The sequence below is a fragment of the Sphaeramia orbicularis genome, chromosome 19, assembly GCF_902148855.1.
Source record: "Sphaeramia orbicularis chromosome 19, fSphaOr1.1, whole genome shotgun sequence".
NCBI classification, from domain to species: domain Eukaryota; kingdom Metazoa; phylum Chordata; class Actinopteri; order Kurtiformes; family Apogonidae; genus Sphaeramia; species Sphaeramia orbicularis.
In genome coordinates, this window is record NC_043975.1 from 21,326,526 (window position 1) to 21,347,094 (window position 20,569).

Genomic DNA, 20,569 nt, shown 5'->3' on the forward strand with positions numbered 1-20,569 from the left:
TAATAACTTATTACATATTGCAACAGTTACCTATTACAAAATGCGGGTGTAGCACCTTTTTTGTTTAAGAAAATGTAATTATTTGGTGCATTATGTAATAAACCATCAAAAAAGCATTGAAATTGATGTCTTAATTGGAAAAACCACCATACCAGCAGAACAACATTAAGCATTCCAGCTGAGTTAGATTTCATTTTTAAAAAAACTAGTAGGATGTTTTATTGGTCAAACCTACAGTAAATTAAATGTAACTGTATCCATTATAATGGAGAATGTTTGTAAGATAGAGACAAAAGCTGCACTAATTAAATATTGTGTAAATGTGGGCATTTTATCACAAAATGCAGCGTCGTTATGTAATGAGGTGAAAAATTATTACATTATTACATATTGCACTATAATGCGGTGCTACAAGGGAAGAAAGAGGCAACGTGTAAAACTATGCATTTTCCTTGTTTTCCTTGATAAACAAGTCAATAGATTCATGACATGATATGTTTACTGAAATATTCTCTTTAATAATATTAGTATGACTTTTTCACTGTGTTGTGTGACCCTAAGAAAATGACTGAATACAAACACTGCTGCCAAAGCTGTTCCATTACCTCATTCACAAAGCCACTACACGACACCTTTGACCTACGTAGTACTCACTCAAGGACAAGAAAAGCCCATTGAGCGTAGTAGGCAACAGGTGGTCTCTGAAACCCAGTCTGATCACCAGAGCCACTCACTGGGGTAGAGTACAGAGAAAAACATATGGCAGCAGGCTTAACGTCAGCTAAAGCCCAACCGATGAGCTCATCTCCTCGGGCTTATCCAGCATCTCGTTGTCTGCTTTCTGCCAGGACAGCCAGGTCTGGATACTCCCACCCAGTCAGGCACCAGCACCCTGTAAATCTGTCTGAGCATTACCTGCAGCCTTACACAGCCATATGGCACTGAGATGGCACGAAGACGGACTGAAGGACTCAATATAGTATGCATTAATGCTTGTATATAACCACAACCTCAGGTCCCATCATATAGAAATGATGACGCAAATCAGAACACAGGATAGATTCTGTAAATTCAATAAATAACAAAGTACAATTATTACAGAGTATATGGGCCTGAGCATGACTTCTAATACTCATTTTTTACACATATTTTCTGTACTTATTTATTAGTACTGTTTCTACTGTGCTATTACATATATATATATATATATATATATATATATATATATATATATATATATATATATATATATATATATATATATATATATATATATATATCTGTGTATTTGACTTTGGTTTTAGGTGGTCAGAGCTACATGTAAACAAACTCAGCCATCACATGCACAGTAATCTCAACCCCTCCTGTGATGGTTGTGACCTACCAGACTACATCCCTTTCATTTATGTCAGAGTAGCACAGGTAAGCTCTTCTGAGGACACAGGTAAACAACCACCTCCCACAGTCCCTCTGTCTTCATGGTAGATGTGAAATGCAAGCTGTGCAAATCCTTTATCACAGAGACCATACAGCAAAATATCAGCTTATACTCAAAGTTATTTACACTCAACAACATAAGCACTTGCAGAGCTCTATATAAGTATGATTTGGTTTAATAAATGTTAGTACAATAGGATGTTGATGATTTAACTTGATAGCGGCAGGAAATACTTCTGAACAGGTTTGTTTGGGCAGGAGACAATAACAGCCTTGTTGTGTTGACTGTGTCAGCACCATATCAACCTGCCTCGCCTCTCTATGCTCTATCTAATCCCCTGTGTCCAAGCCTATTTTAATGATGTCACGGCAGACAGAAGTGCTGATGTTGTCCTTAAGACTTGGTGTAATTGAATTACTTCTGAGAAGACAGACAAACAACTCAGACCTCAGCACGGTGGATTATCTGTTTCGAGAAGTGCGCTCTGGTAAAACCCTTCAGCGGCATTAACACACCACTCCTAATCATGTCCTTTCCATGAATATTACACTTGCCTTCAGCACTTGTCACTGGTCTGAAGAAACTATGAGTCATGTGGAAAGTGTCAGCTGTTGCTATGCTGTTTCTTGGTTAATGAAGAAACGCTGCCCACCAACATGCCCACCACTGCCTTAATGTGACTACTGATGAGGAAAACCAGCATGTCTCCTGTCATCCATTCCCATCCATTATCATTTACACTACCTTCATCATCATCACACTCTCACTGGTGGTTCTGCTTAATAGTCTCCGGGTGGGAACCGTTCACTGTCAAAGAGCTGGGGTTGTACTTACAGCATGTATTTCCCATGAGGCAGATCTCATGACAACAAGCGCACAACAAACGGCTTTAAATACTAAGGACTGGTTCGCTCAAACTGACGCCGCATGCAGCAACAGAGACGTCATTAACGGCGCTTCAGTGAGAGGCAGTTAGCAGAACGCCAACCAGAAAGACAAATGAGATGATAAATGAGTATGAGGTTCACGGAGGGAGATGGAAAGCATAAATAACTATGTGTTCTGAGTGAGTCACACAGAAAAATTAATGACTAAAGGAAGCATCAAGCATTTAAATGTAGGTTTCAGAGTTAGGATCATTTTTAAACAATGGCTGCCGTCCTTATATTTCCGAGGCTTAATATAGTTTCCAGCTTGCAATGGAAGAAGATTTTATTCTGTAAAGTGCAAATAGAATGGAACTTTGATCACCTTGCAATGCTGGAAGGTTACAATTAGTGCATCGTAGTTTTTTTCCCTTGTTTTGGGCTATTACTTTTTCTTCTTTTATTCGTTATTTATTTTTGATGTGTTCTTCTTCATGTCTGTACACAGTTTTGGTTTTTTGGCGTTTTTTTGTGTGATTTTGTTATTTGTGGGTGTGGAAGAATGTAACGTTTTGAGTGAATTATTTTAGAACTGTGTTACACTCCAATGTGTTACATGCAGAAATCTCAGTATGTGTTGTGTTTCCGCCTGAGATTAAACAAAATATAAAACATAAATACAGCTTTTAGCCTTTGAAAACAAACCTAGCTCATTTTGTCTACACTCAAGTGGTTAAACTGCTCTTTCCATCAGACTCCTCTAACAAAAGCTAGAGTTTTAACTCACAAAATACGAGAGCCGCGAAGTAAACGATGAAAACATTCTCAATTTCCAGTAGAATATACTAAACATCTGAGCATGAAACAATTTAAAATGAGGTACAATGACACAATTTTTAAGAGATACAGGACTGAGGGAGGTGTTGGGTATCACTGGGTGTTATAAGGATGTACAAGTATATATGTGTGTGTGTGTGTGTATGTGTGTATGTGTGTGTGTGTGTGTGTGTGTGTATATATATACATACATGAGTTATTGTATTATGGGTATGTGTAAATTAAATTTATATTTCTTCATAGTAACATAAAGTCAGAAACAAAATTATTTAACAATAAGTAACAAACAGAGTATAGACATGTTTAGACTAGGAAGCTTATTATTGTTATTAATTATTTAAGGAGAAGGGGTGGGAGTTTATAAGTTATACTTCTCCTTTTTGAATATGTATTTTATGTCTTATGTTTAAATGTTTTGCTTGCTTATTTCTTTTTCTTTTTTTTACATTCATATTCAAAATAAATTCTTCAATCAATCAATCAATCAATCAATCAATCAATCAATCAAAAAACAGATACTGATTTTCAGTTGTTTTTCCTTTTTTCTACCAGTCTCCATTGCTTTGTATCAGAGTCAGTGCAATACCACTATGGCTACTTTTTCTGCATTTATGGAAGTTTGTTTTGTTTGTTCAAGTATGAAATTAGGTTCTGGCAGAAAATCTTATAACTACATAGGACATGCAAGTTGGTGGTAGTATTTTTGTCATGCTTCCTTATGAAAAAGAACACACAATTACATCAAATGATGTCTTTACTGCTGCACACTACCATCATCAACAGAAAGAAACCAAAACATGGCTTCAATTCAGGAACAAAAACAATGACAGTTCTAGATATAAAGCCTGTAAAATGGTCATTTGAGGAACACATGCATGCTATTTTCTACGCTGTATTTACAAAACATAGAATTGTTCTGGTTCTCTATGTGTACAGCTGCTCTGACACTGAAAACCAACATAAGTCTAATTCTTTTATTAATAAAAGAAACTGATCATTAATCAATAGGTGGAATCAATCAGGAATAAGATGAAAGTAAGTGAAATAGAAATGGGTCTTAGCTGTTGAGTACTTGTAAACTCAAATTATTAGCTAACTATTTTGATAATCAATTAATCAGTTTGAACTGGGATAGGCTCCAGTGACTCCCATGACTCTAGTGAGGATAAAGCAGGTTCAGATGATGAATTAATTAATTAATCAGTTTGAGTATTAAAAGAAAGTCAAATTTCTCTAATTGTAAATCTTAAAAAATCAGTATTTTCTGTTTTCGTTTCTCCTGTGTGATAGTAAACTCAACACCTTTGGTTTCTTGATGCCATCTTGAACTTTGATGAACACAGTTTGACATTTTTCACTATTTTGTGACATTTTATATACCAAACTAACCAATGAATTAAAAAAAAATCTACAGTGAAAATACAGTAATTTTTAGTTGCAGCCCTTATGACATTGTTATCAATAACATCATATCATTTAATATCCTAAAAAAAATATCCATTTAATATCCTAAAAAAAGATATTATTCATTATCTTATTAACAAAACAATGATATAGCATGAAAAAAACTGTCCTTAATGAAATCATGTATTTTAATTGTGCAAAGAGACAGAATCCATTTGCTTCTCTTATTCTGTACAATTCCGTCAAGAAAGAAAGCAACTCAAGCCTTGAATATGATTAAAACATCTTTTGGCCACAGAGGCCAGACCTCCACAGAGAATACACTGCCTTTAGAGTGAAGGTTTTATGTTCACTGTATTAGACAGCTCTGCAGTTGTTTATGTTCAATTAAACTCCTGGCATTCAGTATTCAGCAAAGCTTTCATCCAGCTCCTTATGAAGGAACCTGAAGCATTCTATCAGTCATTACAAAGGTCACTCTCATTGCTTCACCTGTGAGCCATCCAGCAGCATTCATTTACAGAAGAAATGTGACATTTGCGCTTTACAAATGAGTTAGGTTTAAAAAGACCCGAGACCCCTGGAGATACCTTATCTGAGGAGCCGTGACGGGCAGAAAGAGGGCAATGAAACAGAGACAAGGCTCTCCTGCACAAGCACACTGACCCCATCAGTCACTCAGTCACATGCATGCATACTGTATGTGCACCGACGTAAACAGGACACACAGCAGCAGGAGAATAATAAAAGGGCCGCCGCCTCTCACCTGGTCGTCCACTCTGTGGGCCACGATCGTAGCCGCCTCCTCCTGCTCAGCATCACTGAGGGGTCGTATCCTCAAGGCAACCTGCAGCACACACAGTCATTACCATTGGCCTTGGATTTAATCAACACAGCAATATTCGATTTAGTGGAAAAATGGCTTTGAAAATAAATTGAATCCTGTCTCGAGAGGAGGAAATGACACCGACAGTACACTATAGTACTCCATCCTCTAAAATACAGATGTCTTCTTTAGAAAAGGTGTTTTTCTGGAGTGTGTGGGTTAGACTCAGCCTTGTGGTACAATTCAATATTCACTGTAAATGCACTGCTATTCTGTGTACAGAAAAGGAGCTCTGCTTTTTTTTCTTTGTTCTGTGCACTTTCTTATTTTTCTTGGGTTTCCCGTGGATAGCCCAAACACGTGAGAATCAGACACGTTAACATGGCCACAGCTCCTTTAATAGAACCTACAATAATGAAATCTCTAACTTAATTCATTGAGAGTGAACAGTTTTGGTCTCACTGACTTGTGAGTGGAGCTTATGGTGTTTTCTGCCCAAATGTATGATCAGTGCATTGAGAAAATATTCTGCAGATTGACCGATTTGAAAAGTAATCCATATCTGACACCTTTGGACCTGCTTTCTGAACAAAATGACAGAAAACAGATGTATGCACTCTGATTATTTCACTCCAGATGTCACTTTGGCTTTTTTTTTTTTTTTAGCAAAAAAACAAGGAAAAAAGCAACTTTTCTCACAATAAGCAGTGTCATCTTGTGTTTTTACAAGTAAATTAGCCTTCCATTACAACTTCAGTCCACATTCTAACGTGTTGAAACACAATAAACTGACATGTATTAATGTATTACTACATAATTCACATGGTATCCATGCTGCTACATCCCTGCATGAATTATAGACATGTTCACTGAATATGTGTTTTTGTGACTACAGCAAATAATAACCACAACGCTGTGACTACTACAACTCCTACTGATAATAAATCTGGCTTTAGAATGATAAGGTCCCCTTAAATCAACACAGCGTAGATAGTGTATTTACAAGGGTGTCAAATGTATGGTCCTCCAAAGGGTCTAATCTGGCCCATAGGATGAATTTACCAAGTGAAAAAATTACACAGAAGACATGGGTGATGGTGAGTCGTCACAAGTTGTTTTGATCATGAAGTTACATGCTATATTTTTAGTTTTAGCTAAACGTTTTTCACATTTGTACCGTGATCTGTAAGTTGTAATACACATGAGTAAATGATGCACTGAAGCACAATATTGTTAAAATTAGTGGTTGTTCAGGTTGTTAACATTTTCTGTGAAAGAATAGTTTGCACATGTAAACATTTACATACTGGAATTTCCTTCTTTTTTTAACAAAAACAAAAAGAAAATTTTGGAGTTGTCACTATTTATGACTTATTCTGCTACTTTTTTACTGGTGTGGCTAGTTTGAGGTACGTGTCCCCTGAACTAACATGAGTTTGACATCCATGGTGTATTACACGGTGGACAGGAGAGGCCAGGCAACTGAAACAGCCACTTCAATTATTCAGATATGAGCTGGAGAACACACAGGAGCCTGAAGCTACAATATAGGCAAAATTAGAGTCTAACACCTGGTAAATATCAAACACAAGCCCCTAAATCAACTGCAGTAACATTTACAAGGTGAGTTTGGGTTGTGTTTTTATGTTACCTGCAGCTGTGTTTAGTCAGATGGGCACATGAACATTAATAATTCTAATAAAAGGAGTAAACAGTTGAGACTCACAGTGAGTTGGTGGTCTTTTGATTCCCCCGTGTCCTTCATGGTCACTTGTGGTCAGGCTGGAGTAAAAGGAAAAGTCAGACGGGACACTGGACCATCCTGCTCTATCCTGCTTCTACCTGCATGTCCTCCACAACCACCTGCCGCCTGTCGGTACACAACACAGGGTCTCTGCTGCTCTCGAGGCTGCTCTCGAGCTCAACCACCTGTTTTTTTTTTTTTCCTCTGTGTGTGTATGTTTTTATAAATACTCTCTCCGGTGTCCCAGGCCGGTTCTCTGTGCCGTGTCCGTAGTGCGTCGGCGGCTCCACCTGTGCGTTTTCCCCGCAGACGGAGCCGCAAAGCTACAGGTATAAGGTAAAACCCCACCACCCACAGCAGTGGCAGCAGTAACAGCCCACCTGCTCCGGTCACTTCCACGTCTCCGCTTTTCTCTTCGTGTCCCTGCTGCCGCTGCGCGTTTGTGTGCGCGCGCATGCATGTGCCCGCGTGCCTGTTTGTATACGTGCGCACGTTGTCCCTGGAGATCCGCGAGGAACCAATCACATTACCTTACATAACCCCAAACAATACAACTTCCGATTAGAATCCAGAAACCGCTTTCACTGCATCCGTAGCAAAGGATTTCACGAGAAAAAACATCTATATTCATGAAAAATATTTTTTGAAAGGTTTTTTTTTTCTTTTCCCCAGATTGCTTGTTGTAATAAACATCAAATATTTACATGAAAGGTGCGTAATGTTTATTTGTTTCAGTCATATAGAGTTATAGCTACATTAAAAAATATATATAAATTAAAAAACAAAACAAACAAAAAAACCCACAAACTTACATCATGGTGTAATCAGTGAAAACCGCCCTTTCCTGCAGAAATGTAAAGAACCGACAGAGAACATGCACTGTAGCTCTCTACTGACACCTACTGGTCATTATAGTTCCCCATAAACACTCAAAGAAACAAACAAGATAATCATCATGAACAGACTGAGGAATATTATCATTTATTTATTAATAAATGTACTATATTAAACTTTATGCACTGAGATACTCAATTAGAAGAAAAATGTTCCTCTAGCTGTTTATTTAATTTAATTTCATTTTATTTTATCTCAACTTTTTGGAGATGTGTCACTGTCATCAAATTCAAAATTGCCTTATTTTTATTTTTTATTTTTAAATAGTGCATTTTCTCAGGTTGATGTGTTGCATGATATGTGTTAACATAAATAGGATATGGATTTATGAGATTAGCAAATTACTGCATTCTGTTTTTACACAGCGTTCCTCCTTTTTTGTCTGACATATCCTCACTTTCCCACCAGAATTAAACTTGTAAGTATACATCAGAATAAACACATTGTCAAGTAACAGGATTTTAGGGTTATAAATTGTCCCAAATGGTGTGCATAATGCTGGAATGCTAGTGCACGGTTGCTGATAATGTTGGAATAATTTCATTTTCAGACACATTTTTCTCTTTATTCCTAGTCATACAAATCAGTAAGCACGTTTGACCAGGTGTAATGATTACAAACATGTAATGATTCCCAGTTACACTTTATCTGTTGAGAATAAATTACATTGTCACAATCATTTCATGAGAAAAGGTAAAAAAAAAAAAAAATTAAAAAAAAATTATTCCAACTTTATGGGCAACAGTACAGCTCACTTGAATTCAACCTAAACATTTAATGATGTAAAATGTCAGACACTGTACATGAATGCAGCAATAAATAGAATTTAAAATCTGAAACTTAATGTAAAACACTCACATGGAGCATTTTACTGTATGATGAATAATTTGACTCTTCATACTTACATTGTGCTGATAATTTCATGTAAAGCACAACTTTTACTTGTAATAGAGCAAGGGAGTCAAACTTGTTTTAGCTCGGGGGCCACATTCAGCCTAATTTGATCTCCAGACCATTAATATAATAACATAATAACCTATAACTAATGACAACTCCAAACATTTCTCTATGTTTTAAGAGTGAAAAAAGTAAAATTACATGATGAAAATATTTACATTTACAAATTGTCCCTAAAAAAATATGAATAACATGCACAAATTGAAATTTCTCACAAAAAATAAGTTAAATTGTAACAATACTATGGCCCAGCTTACCATTTACACATATACATTACAATTTACAGATCACAGTGGATTTATAAAGGAACAAAACATTTAGTAACAGCCATAATACTGAGACTTTATGATATTAAGACATTTCAGGTTGTCCATATTTGTTCAGGTTATTTACATTTTTTTGTGAAAAGATAATTGTAGATGTAGAACACATTCAATGTAACTTCACTTTTTTACACCAAAACAAAGAAAAAAAAAAAAAATTGAGTTGTCATTATGTATGGGTTATTATAAGAGCCTTTTACTGGTTCAACCCTCTTGAGATTGAATAGGGCTCCTGAATTAAAATGATTTTGACACCTTTCTGACACCTATCTGTTAAGCCTTTACTGGGCAAGTGACTATTTTTGGTAATTTTAGGTATACATTACAAGACAATGATAACAATAGTTACAGTGAGGACAGTGAGTCAACAATCTCAGGTCCAGTGTGGTCTACAGGGTCTGCAAGTCTGGATCAGCACTTATGTTGTAATGTTCTAAATGTGATGTTCTAATGTTCTAAAATACATGTTCCTTTCACATTACATGTGTTTTTCTTGTATTTTTTTTTTTTTTTTTTTACTTTTTATTTATTTGACACATATGGGTAAGGATGATTAAAAAAAAAAAAAAAAAAAACGTTGAAAAATTTCACAAAAGGTGTTGTTATGTCCTCCAATCACACAGTAAGGTTTACATTTTGAATTTCAGAGTATTTCTATGAGTGCCCTATAAAGGGTTAATATCTTCCATGTAAATTTTGCATTTCAAAAATGCATCCCATGGGCTGGAATGGACCCTTTGGTGGGCCGGTTTTGGCCATATGTTTGACACACCTGTAATAGAGCATTGTTACAGTCTTATATGAGTACTTAACCTTTTTACAATTTTGTTATAGTTATATTTGTTTAAAAAGCTGCGGAGCACACCATCATAAAATAAAGATCCACCCAGTTTTATTCAAAACAGGTTTATTCAACTCACATTTTCATCCCAAAATCTGGGGACAGTCAAAAAATAAAATAAAATAAAATGTACCACCCCAGTGGCTGTACAGTGTAACATGCTGATGAATGAATTAAATGAATTTTTAAAGGAAAACTGCATGTACCCCTAACGAGAATGTATTAGTCAATACTGCGGTAAAGTGATGAAAATAATTACCTGAATGTTGTTGCTAATTCCTAATCATATGGCAAATGCTGGCAAAAATGACACCTTACATTAGTTAAGTTAGATATGTAGAAATCATGTCTCAGTTATCATAAAGGCCCTTTTAAAGAAATACAAAAAGAATGGTGAGCCACAAAAAACTAGAAAAAATATATAAAAATGGCACATTGTTTGGAACAAAATCAAAATAGACCACATCTAAATGAGACACTGGTTTGTTAATGTACATTGTATTTACAGAAGCCATGTTCTAATGGTAGTCTCATCTCAGGAGATTACCACAGGATATTTAGAAACATAAAGCTTCACACTGTAAGTGTGTCTGTGTATTAAAATGTAAATAAGTTATATGTCAACAACACCTTGTCCTGTGTGCTGCTAGTGCTGGGTTTGTGCTTCACAAATATCAAGCATGAAGCGTAAAACATAAAAAATATGGCATCAGTTGTCGTGTTCACATTTTACTCTTTGGAGACCTGAAAGTACATCTGTTCTTGAAAGCAGTAGTAATTCGATTATAAGCTTTGAGGGGTTCCATCCTTCACAGAATTAATCCTTTTGAGTTTTCTCTTTACTGGGAACTTGCTTCAATTGATCTCCATCTTAACTCACTATTTACCTGTTTAATCAAAACTATTAATCACCCTTTTCATCTCCATTTTTCACAAGTGACAAATCCATTTTCCCTTCAGAGCCTCTCAAATACATGACACAGCGTGAAAACAAGGCTGATCCGGAGCTAAATTGTGTCACACAGTTTGTTACAGTATATCTTCATTTTTCAGTGTGTTTCAAAGCTTGTGTCACAGAGCAAAGGAATACAAGTAGGATTAGGAGTTAAGTTAAATTTGACAGCATGTCAACACTGTTAAGCAAGTTCCCCAACCAGTGGCTTGGGGCAAAAAGATGGGATTAATCATTTATGAGTGTATCACGTGAAGAACAGCACAGGTATGGTTCCATTGTCCTGAGTCTGCACAGGCTAATGATGTTCCACTGTTCTCCGTGACGTTTGGACCATCCACACATGTGAGTACAACTGGATGCTGCTTCTCTCCGACACAGTCTATGCTTGGAAGTCATTCCCAAAGTGTCTTCTCTGGTCCTCAGTCATGGACAGATAGGTAGCCCTCATACTAGGGGAGTACTGTGGACAGAAGACAAACACACATAGATACACAACACATTACAGGCAAGTACTCAGGTTAATGTTTAGTTTTTAGTAGTGAAACTGAATACTGTCATTTGCCAAAATACAAAGAATGTCGTCATGGGCTTAAAAGAATACACTACTGAAAATCTATCTTTTGAGTATCAAAATCTCAACAACTGCAGGCTTGAAATGGGACTAAAAAAAAGTAAATTTTTATTCCACTGCTGTCAGATAATTTTTGTCATATGTTCAGCATGCTCCAAATGACTTTCCTTTGCTCATTGTTTGCAATTCTGGGAAAAACTGGACATGAAAAGAACTAAAAGTAACAGAATGAATGAAAAATAAAAGGCTGTCTCAGAAACCTTTTTATCTCAAATAGATCAGGAACCAGTAGATAACAACTAAAAGCTCAACCACAGTCCCCCTTTTGTAGGTTTAGATGTCAGTCCAACTTGGTGACACATTTTTTTTTATGTACAGTCGCAGAAAAAATAATTAGACCACCCTTGTTTTCTCCAATTTCTTGTTCATTTTAAAAAAATAAATCTTTTTTTTAAATTAGTGACAAAATAATCTTAAATTTTAATGAAACCATGCTTAAGCAGAGGGTTAAATGCTTACTTTCAGAAATTTCCATTGGTTAAGCTCATTTGATTACTTAGTGATTTAAAAAAAAACATGTTTTTTGAGAAAAGTGAAATTCCCTACATAACCGGCACCATCTGATATTCAAATGCTTAAAAAAGCAATTCACACCAATTTTTCCGACAAAATAATCTTTGTAATGATAAAAGGGTGTATAAAAAGTCATAAAACTATATTGAAAATAGAAATATATGACTGAGATTTCAAATTATAGCAGTGATAAGTTATGTTTTTATTCATTCTTAGAGAACTTTCCGAGGGACTGAATTTAGTTCATATAAAAAGTTCTGTAATTTTCTTGAAAATCCTTTTTTGGCAAAAATTTTAATGGGTTTAGAAACTTAAGATGTTATACTATTGAACTACAAAAAGTTTGAAAACATTATCTCAATTCTAATTTTTTGATTCAAAGTCAACAGGCGCGTGACTTGACCCTTCTTGAACTTCACCAGCTCTACCATTTTGTCCAAATATAGTCACTTATGGCCAGTAGCAACACAGAACTGCTAAGATTAAGATTAAGATGACTGTTATTTCACTTTGTTATCCCCTTAGAGTTATTGTCTGTGTTTTCCCCATCCTAATACACACAGTACCTAGCAGTAGCATTAGCATTAGCATGTAGCACATAAGGAGCAGTGAGTTGTCACTGAAGGTGCCCAGACGTCCATCAGCAAAATTAGCAAACGCGTCAAGTGTGGGAATCATCAGTTTTCTTTTAAATTGTTTTCTATTTAATATGAATGTACAGGATGGACGTCTCTACACCAGAGGAAAAATGTATGTGTTGCTTTTTACAACTAAGGCGTTGTTGTGTAATTTACCTACTTATATTTCCAGTCTCTGCTCATACTAGTAACTAACACAAGATCGCCTGCTCCAGTTCTTTGGAACGTTTATAGCTCAGCAAAACTGTTTTTTCTATTTATGCACTATTATCATGAAATGAATTACTAAACATCAGCTCACCTGAAACACTTCTTTAAATACCTTTAAAGACATTTTACAAGCTGTGATGAAAGAAAGTTGTTACCGCTTTATATAATCTCTGTCTATGGTGTCAGTTATGAACACAGTTTGGTGCTCTCTAAACTTCTTTACTTCTTATGTTTCTTTTTTTATTCTTGTGTTATTTATTTATTCTGTTTTGAAATCTTGTATTATTTTGTCTTTTGTTCTTTTTGTATTTTATGTGCAACTGGTTTCTGTTTACACCTCTTTGTCACTGCCATTTTTATCATCACGCCCTGGAGGAACAGATCTTACAGTAAGTACTGTGCAAAAGCCTTAGGTACACATGAGATTTTTTGGTTTAGTAAAATTGTATTTCTCAGACTTTGTATTAAGCTACATTCTGGATATATGCCAATGTGAAGTATGTACAGCATTCAAAACAGACGTTTCAGGGGAAAAACAGCTTCTATAAACCAGAGTGGTATTTAGTGTGATCTCTCTTGCATTTATCATGTCTTTAATCTTCTTGTTCAAACAATATGAGATTTACTGCATTCATTTTCTGATGTTTTATACCAGGTTTCATTAAACATATGTCAGATGCTTCTAACAGTTTGTGCTCCTTCTTGTCATGGGGTCAGGGGTCACACACGATAGTGACTTTAGCCTTTACAACCCATTTAGTTCAATTTTTGCATGTCTTTTAAGGGTGTGTTCCTGTATTTTGTTGTTGCATCTGAAGAATAGAGAATGAGAAATAAATATGTATGCTCATTTCAACCCAAAAACAACAGAGTTAAAGGTAGCAAAAGACTTTTGCACAGTAATGTAATCTGCACTGTTTCTTTTAAGCTTAAAGTTTTTATCTGTTTTATCTACTGGTCTGTTTTATCTGTTTTATCTATCTGTTTTTTTTTTCTCATGCCTATACTTTTTATTGCCTCCCGGCTGTAATGCTTTTAATGTTTTATGTAAAGCACTTTGAATCGTCTTGTACATGAAATGTGCTATATAAATAAACCTACCTTACCTTACCTAATGTATTGTAATAAAGGATAAATAAAATAGGAGGTGACCAATTCTAAAATACCATTAAGAATACCTAAAATTACTTTCTAAACCATAGTTAGATCAGATATTTTCATATGGGCGATGTTAAGCACAAGGCATATTATAAAAACATTGAAATTGAATTTAATTTCATTAAGACTTGAGAGACATAGTTCAAAAAATGTCAAAAATAAAAGTATTCAGGGTGTTTTAATTAATGGAAAAGAAAGGAGTCATTCTTGCTTTTCTGGCCTTTGAAAAGTCTTTTTTTTTTTTTTTTTGGGTGGTTTTATGTTTGTCAGATGTACAGATGCAGCATGGTAATGGTAATGGTAATGCGTCTGCCTACATCTTTGGCACGCTGATAGTGTCTCTGGTTCTGTGTTTGAGTGAAGATGAGAGTCTGTTATTATGTGTGTGGGCGTCTATGAGCTGCTGTAATGGATTTGACTTATCATTATCTACAGGCTGCAGACATTACATTAGACAAGGAAGACACTGGAAGGAGCTCAGCTCAGTGAAGCGCACGTTTTCTCTGCTCTGGGTTGTCTTTATTCTCTGGATAAAAAAAAAAAAAAAAGTCTCCCCCATCCCTTCAAATCTATCAATGGATGATTTACAAGCCAATAAATCACGTATACACTATTTCCGGTTGGCTTTTTGGGCTGTAAAGGTGATAAAGTGAGCTGGAACACGCTGAAAATATGACTTGGAGACAAAAAGGGGATGTTCTTAAAAGCCGCATTTCAAGCTAAATCATGGTGAGAATTTGATGCTAAAGAGATTTTCACAGAATATGTGTTTAATTTATTAGAGCTGAATCGTCTCTATGAAGATTTGATGACCACAGAGAGCTAAAGTTTGTTCAGCTCTATGTTGACAACACTATTTTCAGCAATGTTGAAACTACAGTACCTGCATAAAATAAAATAAAATCTATGTGCACCTCAAAGTTGTAAAATCTACAGAGCTGAATGACTGGAGGGGGACTGCATGCACAGGAGGCCAGATAGTGAGGAAACCCAGAAACATTACTACAATACAACCCCGTGAACACCAGGGGGAGACAAACCCTCATTAAGTCAAACACTCAAGAATGAAGACAAGAAGTTGTGAGTTTAAAGCCATGCCAAACAGGAAAAAGAAACTGCACAAGAACTGAACAAACAAGGGCAAAGTGAAGGATAAGTAAAAGACAGGAGGTGCAACAGAGGAAAAGTGAAGGGTGTAGTCCTGAGAAGAGTTAAAAAGACTTACTCGATTTCTATATTGCTGAGAGTATATCTCCAAAAGTTGATTAAAAAAGGAGGAAAATACAGAAATGAAAGATACAAACAAACATACACATGACAAACAAACAAACAAAAATATACAAAAGAAGCTGTTAGCCGAAGACGACTGCAGAAAGCCATACAGTTACAGTCATGAGGAAGACTTTGCTTATACATACACACACACACAGATCTGCTGGTATTACAGGTTTTTTTCTGAATGTGTAAGTACTAACAATGATTCCTGAAACACTATCTTTGAAAACATTAGCTTTTGTGGCAAATGCATTTATAGAATGTGCACTTTCTGCTTCATAAAACACTAAAACAAACTATAAAAAAACACTCTGCTTCACACTTAGTTTGGAAGTTAATAACACACTCATACACACTTGTCTCTCAGTGTGATGTGAATCAAGCCTTATGGTCTATTTCTGTTTCTTGCAGCATAAATGTTTTGCTTTTATAACATTTTCAGGGGAAAAATCCACCATCCGTATACACACATGTATTGAAATACATTTACACCGGATTGAGGCAAACTAATAAATTACTTCCTTTTGTAAGAGAGGCACAAAGCTTTTTTAAGGTTTTAGTGTGAGGTTTTTTTTGTAAAAATAGCCATTCGATGAAAAGAAAGGAAAAAAAAAACAGTACACAAAAAGGCACACTGCATTAACAGTTGAGGTTACTACTGAATGAAAATAGAGGCAGAAGGAAAATGAGCACAGTGGTTGAGAAGAAGATCATGAAAGCTCGACTACGACAAAAACTTTTTTTTTTGTTTTTAATTTAGCTTTAATTAACCATAAAAACTATGATTAAATGCTTACATCATGAAAAGTAATCGGAACTAATAACAGAATAATGGAATTTAAGTATGTTAACCCTTTATTGGGCAAGTGACTATTTTTGGAAATTTCAAGACAGTGACCGCAACAGTTACAGTGAGGACATTGAGTCAAAAGTCTCAGGTACAGTATAGTCTACAGGGTCTGTAAGGTCCACCTCTGCATGAACAGTGAGTGTACCTGCTTTGTTAGGTACCATGAAGTAATGGTACTAATGTAAGGAATGATGTTCAAAGGGATAATGTGGATGTTGACTGGTGTCTGGATCAGCACTTATGTTGTTATGATGTTAAAAAAAATTATGTTCTTTTCACCTTACATGTTTTTCTTGTATTTTATTTTATTTTTTTGCCATTTACAGGTAAGGAACCAAATATGGTAACTTCAATGACCTTGATTTCCTACAAAACAATAAAAATTTTTGAAAAAGTAATAGTCTTGTTATGTCCTCCAATAACAAATAAATGTTGAAATTGTGAATTTCAGAGTATTTCTATAAGTGCCCTATAAAGAGTTCAGACAGTGTTTTCCAACCAGTGTGCCACGTTACATAAGTGTAAGTGAAATCATCAGGTGTTCTGTGGAAGATAATCCAATTTCACCTGACTGGTACTGTAAGTGAGCAACGTGATATAGATACATACGACTACACGCACCAATGATCCACTCTAGAGCTGCAACCGATTAATTAATAAGGTGCTTAAAGCGAATGCAAAACTTCTCGATTCGATTAATCGACTCAAATTGATTGAAGAGAAATATTCTATTGCAGTTTTCCTGAACTAAAGCTTCTTTTTGTGTCACAATAAGCGTCCGTGTGAAACACAACAGTGGAACCAATGTTTAACAGCAGAGAAATGAAGGAAACAAAGCTTTGATTCAGGAGAATTGTGGTTGAATGTTTTTTTTGGATCACTTTGAGTCGATTAATCGGTTGCAGCTCTAATCCACTCTACAACAACAGTCTCCTGTTTCCCTTTGCAAAATAAAAGTGAAAGTGAACCTTCCCCGATGTGATGCATTCTGTTGATAAAGCCCCCCTCACTAGTGATGAACCCGATACCCAGGGTTCGTGGGTATTGGGTTGGTGCAGGGGAGATATGCCTCCCGTACTGGTCCGTCTGAGGGGTCGCTGACGAACCCCTCTCATGTTTTTTGTTCCAAACCTATCTATGCGAGGTGGGGTTTTCAAGCATGACTTGATAAAAGACAAAAAAAGAGAGAGACGCAGAGCTGTTGAGGAACATTTGTCTGTGTCTTTCCTCAATTCCTGAAAGAATATCAGCTTTGTGCTCAACTAAACAGGCCCAGGTTTCACACTGAGTAACTAAATTGAGACTAAATTTGTATTATATTTCAATAAATATTCTTTTCATGATATTTTTGTTTGGTGGTGTGCCTTGTGATTTTTCTAATGTAAAACGTGCCGTGGCTCAAAAAGGTTGGGAAATACTGGATTAAGACATAGTGAAATTTTCCATATAAATGAGATATAAAGGTTTAATAATTTACTATTAGCACTCAATTTTCTTTAACTTCTTTTTGTTTTACAAACTGTTAGATGTGTATGTGGATTTGTGCTTCATCACAGTTAAGATTTGAAGGTGTTGTTGAGCCTCAGACTACAGATCTGACGAGTATAAAACATTTCTATAAAATATTCTTGTATAAAAACTGAGGGACTTCAAACACCTATAAAATGCACTAAACACTTACATAATCCAAATCTATTAAAAGGTCAAATTTATTAAAAATTCAATACAAAAATGTTATTTTTATCTCTGTGATATGACGTGAGACAAACGGCCCAGCAGGCGGTGAATTTATTCAGTGAGGAAGAAAACATTTACTGTCAACAGCAGCTGAGTTTATAGGCTCTGACTCGTGTCACTTCCTCCTGGGAGTTTGGCCTGAGAGAGGCTAAACGCTGTTCGCTTCATGATTAAATATTAACTGCATTACTTCTCCTCACTGCTCTGGCTTTACTGTAAGTCACCCTGGTATAAGGTATGGGGACAGTAAAAGGCACAGTGAACCAGAGTTTCACAACATTAAAGTCTTATAAAAAGCTTATTTACTTTAACAAAGTGAAATCTGGTATGACATTTTAGTAATGCAAAGGTGAGAACATTTTCAACGCCTGTTTTTAGAAACTAATTTCTACCACTGTGATGAAAAAAGGAATGAGATCAGTCATTATTGTTTGATGAAAGTTTCTCATTATGTTGAGAAAATATTTAATTATTTTGACAAAATTATTTTTATTATGAGACAATACCTAATTATTTTGAGATAGTAAGTTGATGTTTTAAGAAACTGTTATTTTGATACAATGAGAGTTTCAATAACTTAGTATCCCAACACAAAATATTTCTCAAAACAATGATTTTTCTGAAAACTAAGAAATTTTGAGCATTTTGACAAAAAAAGTATTGTTATATTGAGCTAAATATAATAAATAAATTCTTATTTTGAGAAAGAATTTCATTATTATGAGAAAATTGTTTTGTTTTTTTTCCCATGACTTCTTACAATCTGTTTTATTTCTAAGGACTAAGTAAGATTACTTTAACTTGTTGCAAAGAAAAAAAAGTTATTATTTTGAGATCCTTATTTTTTTTTTAAAGAGAGAATTTGATTGTTTTGAGAAAGTGTCATTATTTTGAGAAAAACTTTTATTATCTTGAGATGATAAATCATTATTATTTTTAGGAAATTGTCTTTTATTTTGAGATGTCAACTCTATTTTGGGAAAAATATACTGATTTTGAGAAACTGTCTCATTATTTTGATCCTAGACAATTATTTTGAGAGCGAGATTCATTAAATTGCACCAAAAACTTAGTATCACAAAACAAATAACAGTCCTGAGTTATAATTTTGAGAGACAATTTCATTAGTTTGCGAAATCATCTTGTTATCTTGAGATACTGCACCAATATTTTGAAATTCTCACATCATTTTGAGAAATAATTTAATTATTTTGAGCTATTGTGTAATTCTTTTGGTAATAATAATTATGAGAAAGACTCTATTTTGAGACAATACGTTAGAATGACTATCTTGATATAAACTTTTTCCCCAAAAAATAATGATTTCACTTAAAACTATAAATTTTGGCATTTTCAGGAAGTTTCATTTTACATGATTATTCTGACCTACAGGATACTTTTTCATCACAGTGGCTGAAACGGGCCTCTGTACTCTGCTGCATCCCTAAAGAACTAATACGCGATAATAACCTTTTGAGAGAATAAAACGATAATAATGAAAAGTTAATTATCCTAAAATGTGCTCTCATTGCTAGAGTTGCCTTTTTAGCTCAGAGGAAAGTGAAATCATAGAAAGGACTTGGCCTCTGGGACCCAACGCACCGAGGGAGGTGGCGAGCCTCGGCCAATCAGAGGAACGTTCTCGTACCGTGGGTTTCCTCCGAACAGGGCCGTCTGGTTCCTGAAAGACAAATAATAAAAATAATAATAAGTGAAAGTCGGCTCCTGTAGGAAAGACCAATCTAGGTTTTGCTCGTGGCCATACTCACATGTACTCGGACATGGGGGCGTTGGACACGGCCGGGGCGGGCGGGTGGAGGCTGTTCTGGCTGCCCATGCTGCTGCTGTAGCTGCAGAAACTGTGCATGTTGGTGTGGTTTGGGTTCTGGGAGCCTATCCTTCGGGCCCGGGGGTTGAAAGGATCTTCCTCATCGATGTCGTCATAATCTCTTTCCCTGTGAACAGAGCAGAACGTCAGTGTGTGCATCTGGATGTGTGGTTTGGAACCTCACTGTTTTGTTTTGGGTGCATTTTTTCCTATTAATCTTATTATACTAATTTACATCCTAGAGCAAACTGTACATTTTTAGATTAATGACCCAGATTTATCATCAGCTTTAGACTTGAAAGTTTCTGGCACAGGTGATCCATCACAGTAAACAGTAACATACCTTTTTTTTTTTTTTTTTTTTTTTTTGACAAAGCGAAGTTTATGTACAAACAAACTCTACATTTTCTCATCTTGGTGTCGCCAGAAAATCAAACTCACAGTGCAAACAAGAAGTGACCTTGAACCTTGAAGAAGTAAATATGAGCCTTGTGATGTTTTGCATTAACAGGAGGCTTTGTGGCAGCTCATTTTCACATCTTACTGTAGTTGTCAGAACATCCTTGAATGCACCAAGAAGAGCAGTTAATAAAAAAAAAAAAGTCCCTGCTGGCAACTCCATTCCAACATGAAGATAATAATGT

At 35.5% G+C, this 20,569-nt stretch overlaps 2 protein-coding genes across 4 annotated transcripts in view; both read right to left on the reverse strand.

Moving 5' to 3' along the window:
* The window catches only part of kif19 (kinesin family member 19), a 52,815-nt gene extending 45,276 nt beyond the window's left edge, over window positions 1-7,539 (reverse strand). The window contains exons 1-2 of the mRNA XM_030121766.1: window positions 7,098-7,539; window positions 5,312-5,392 (exon numbers count right to left, since the gene is read on the reverse strand). Coding sequence (XP_029977626.1) covers window positions 5,312-5,392; window positions 7,098-7,136 — 120 coding nt within the window. The 5' untranslated portion in view covers window positions 7,137-7,539. The remainder of the gene's footprint in view (window positions 1-5,311; window positions 5,393-7,097) is intronic.
* Window positions 7,540-10,179: 2,640 nt separating this feature from the next.
* Window positions 10,180-20,569, reverse strand: part of ttyh2 (tweety family member 2) — a 136,826-nt gene continuing 126,436 nt past the window's right edge. The window contains exons 12-15 of one of the 3 annotated variants that reach the window (XM_030121718.1): window positions 19,867-20,052; window positions 19,700-19,778; window positions 15,461-15,487; window positions 10,180-11,545 (exon numbers count right to left, since the gene is read on the reverse strand). In XM_030121718.1, the coding sequence (XP_029977578.1) occupies window positions 11,465-11,545; window positions 15,461-15,487; window positions 19,700-19,778; window positions 19,867-20,052 (373 nt within the window). In that variant the 3' untranslated portion in view covers window positions 10,180-11,464. The remainder of the gene's footprint in view (window positions 11,546-15,460; window positions 15,488-19,699; window positions 19,779-19,866; window positions 20,053-20,569) is intronic. The other 2 variants (XM_030121719.1, XM_030121720.1) reach the window with 2 other exon arrangements.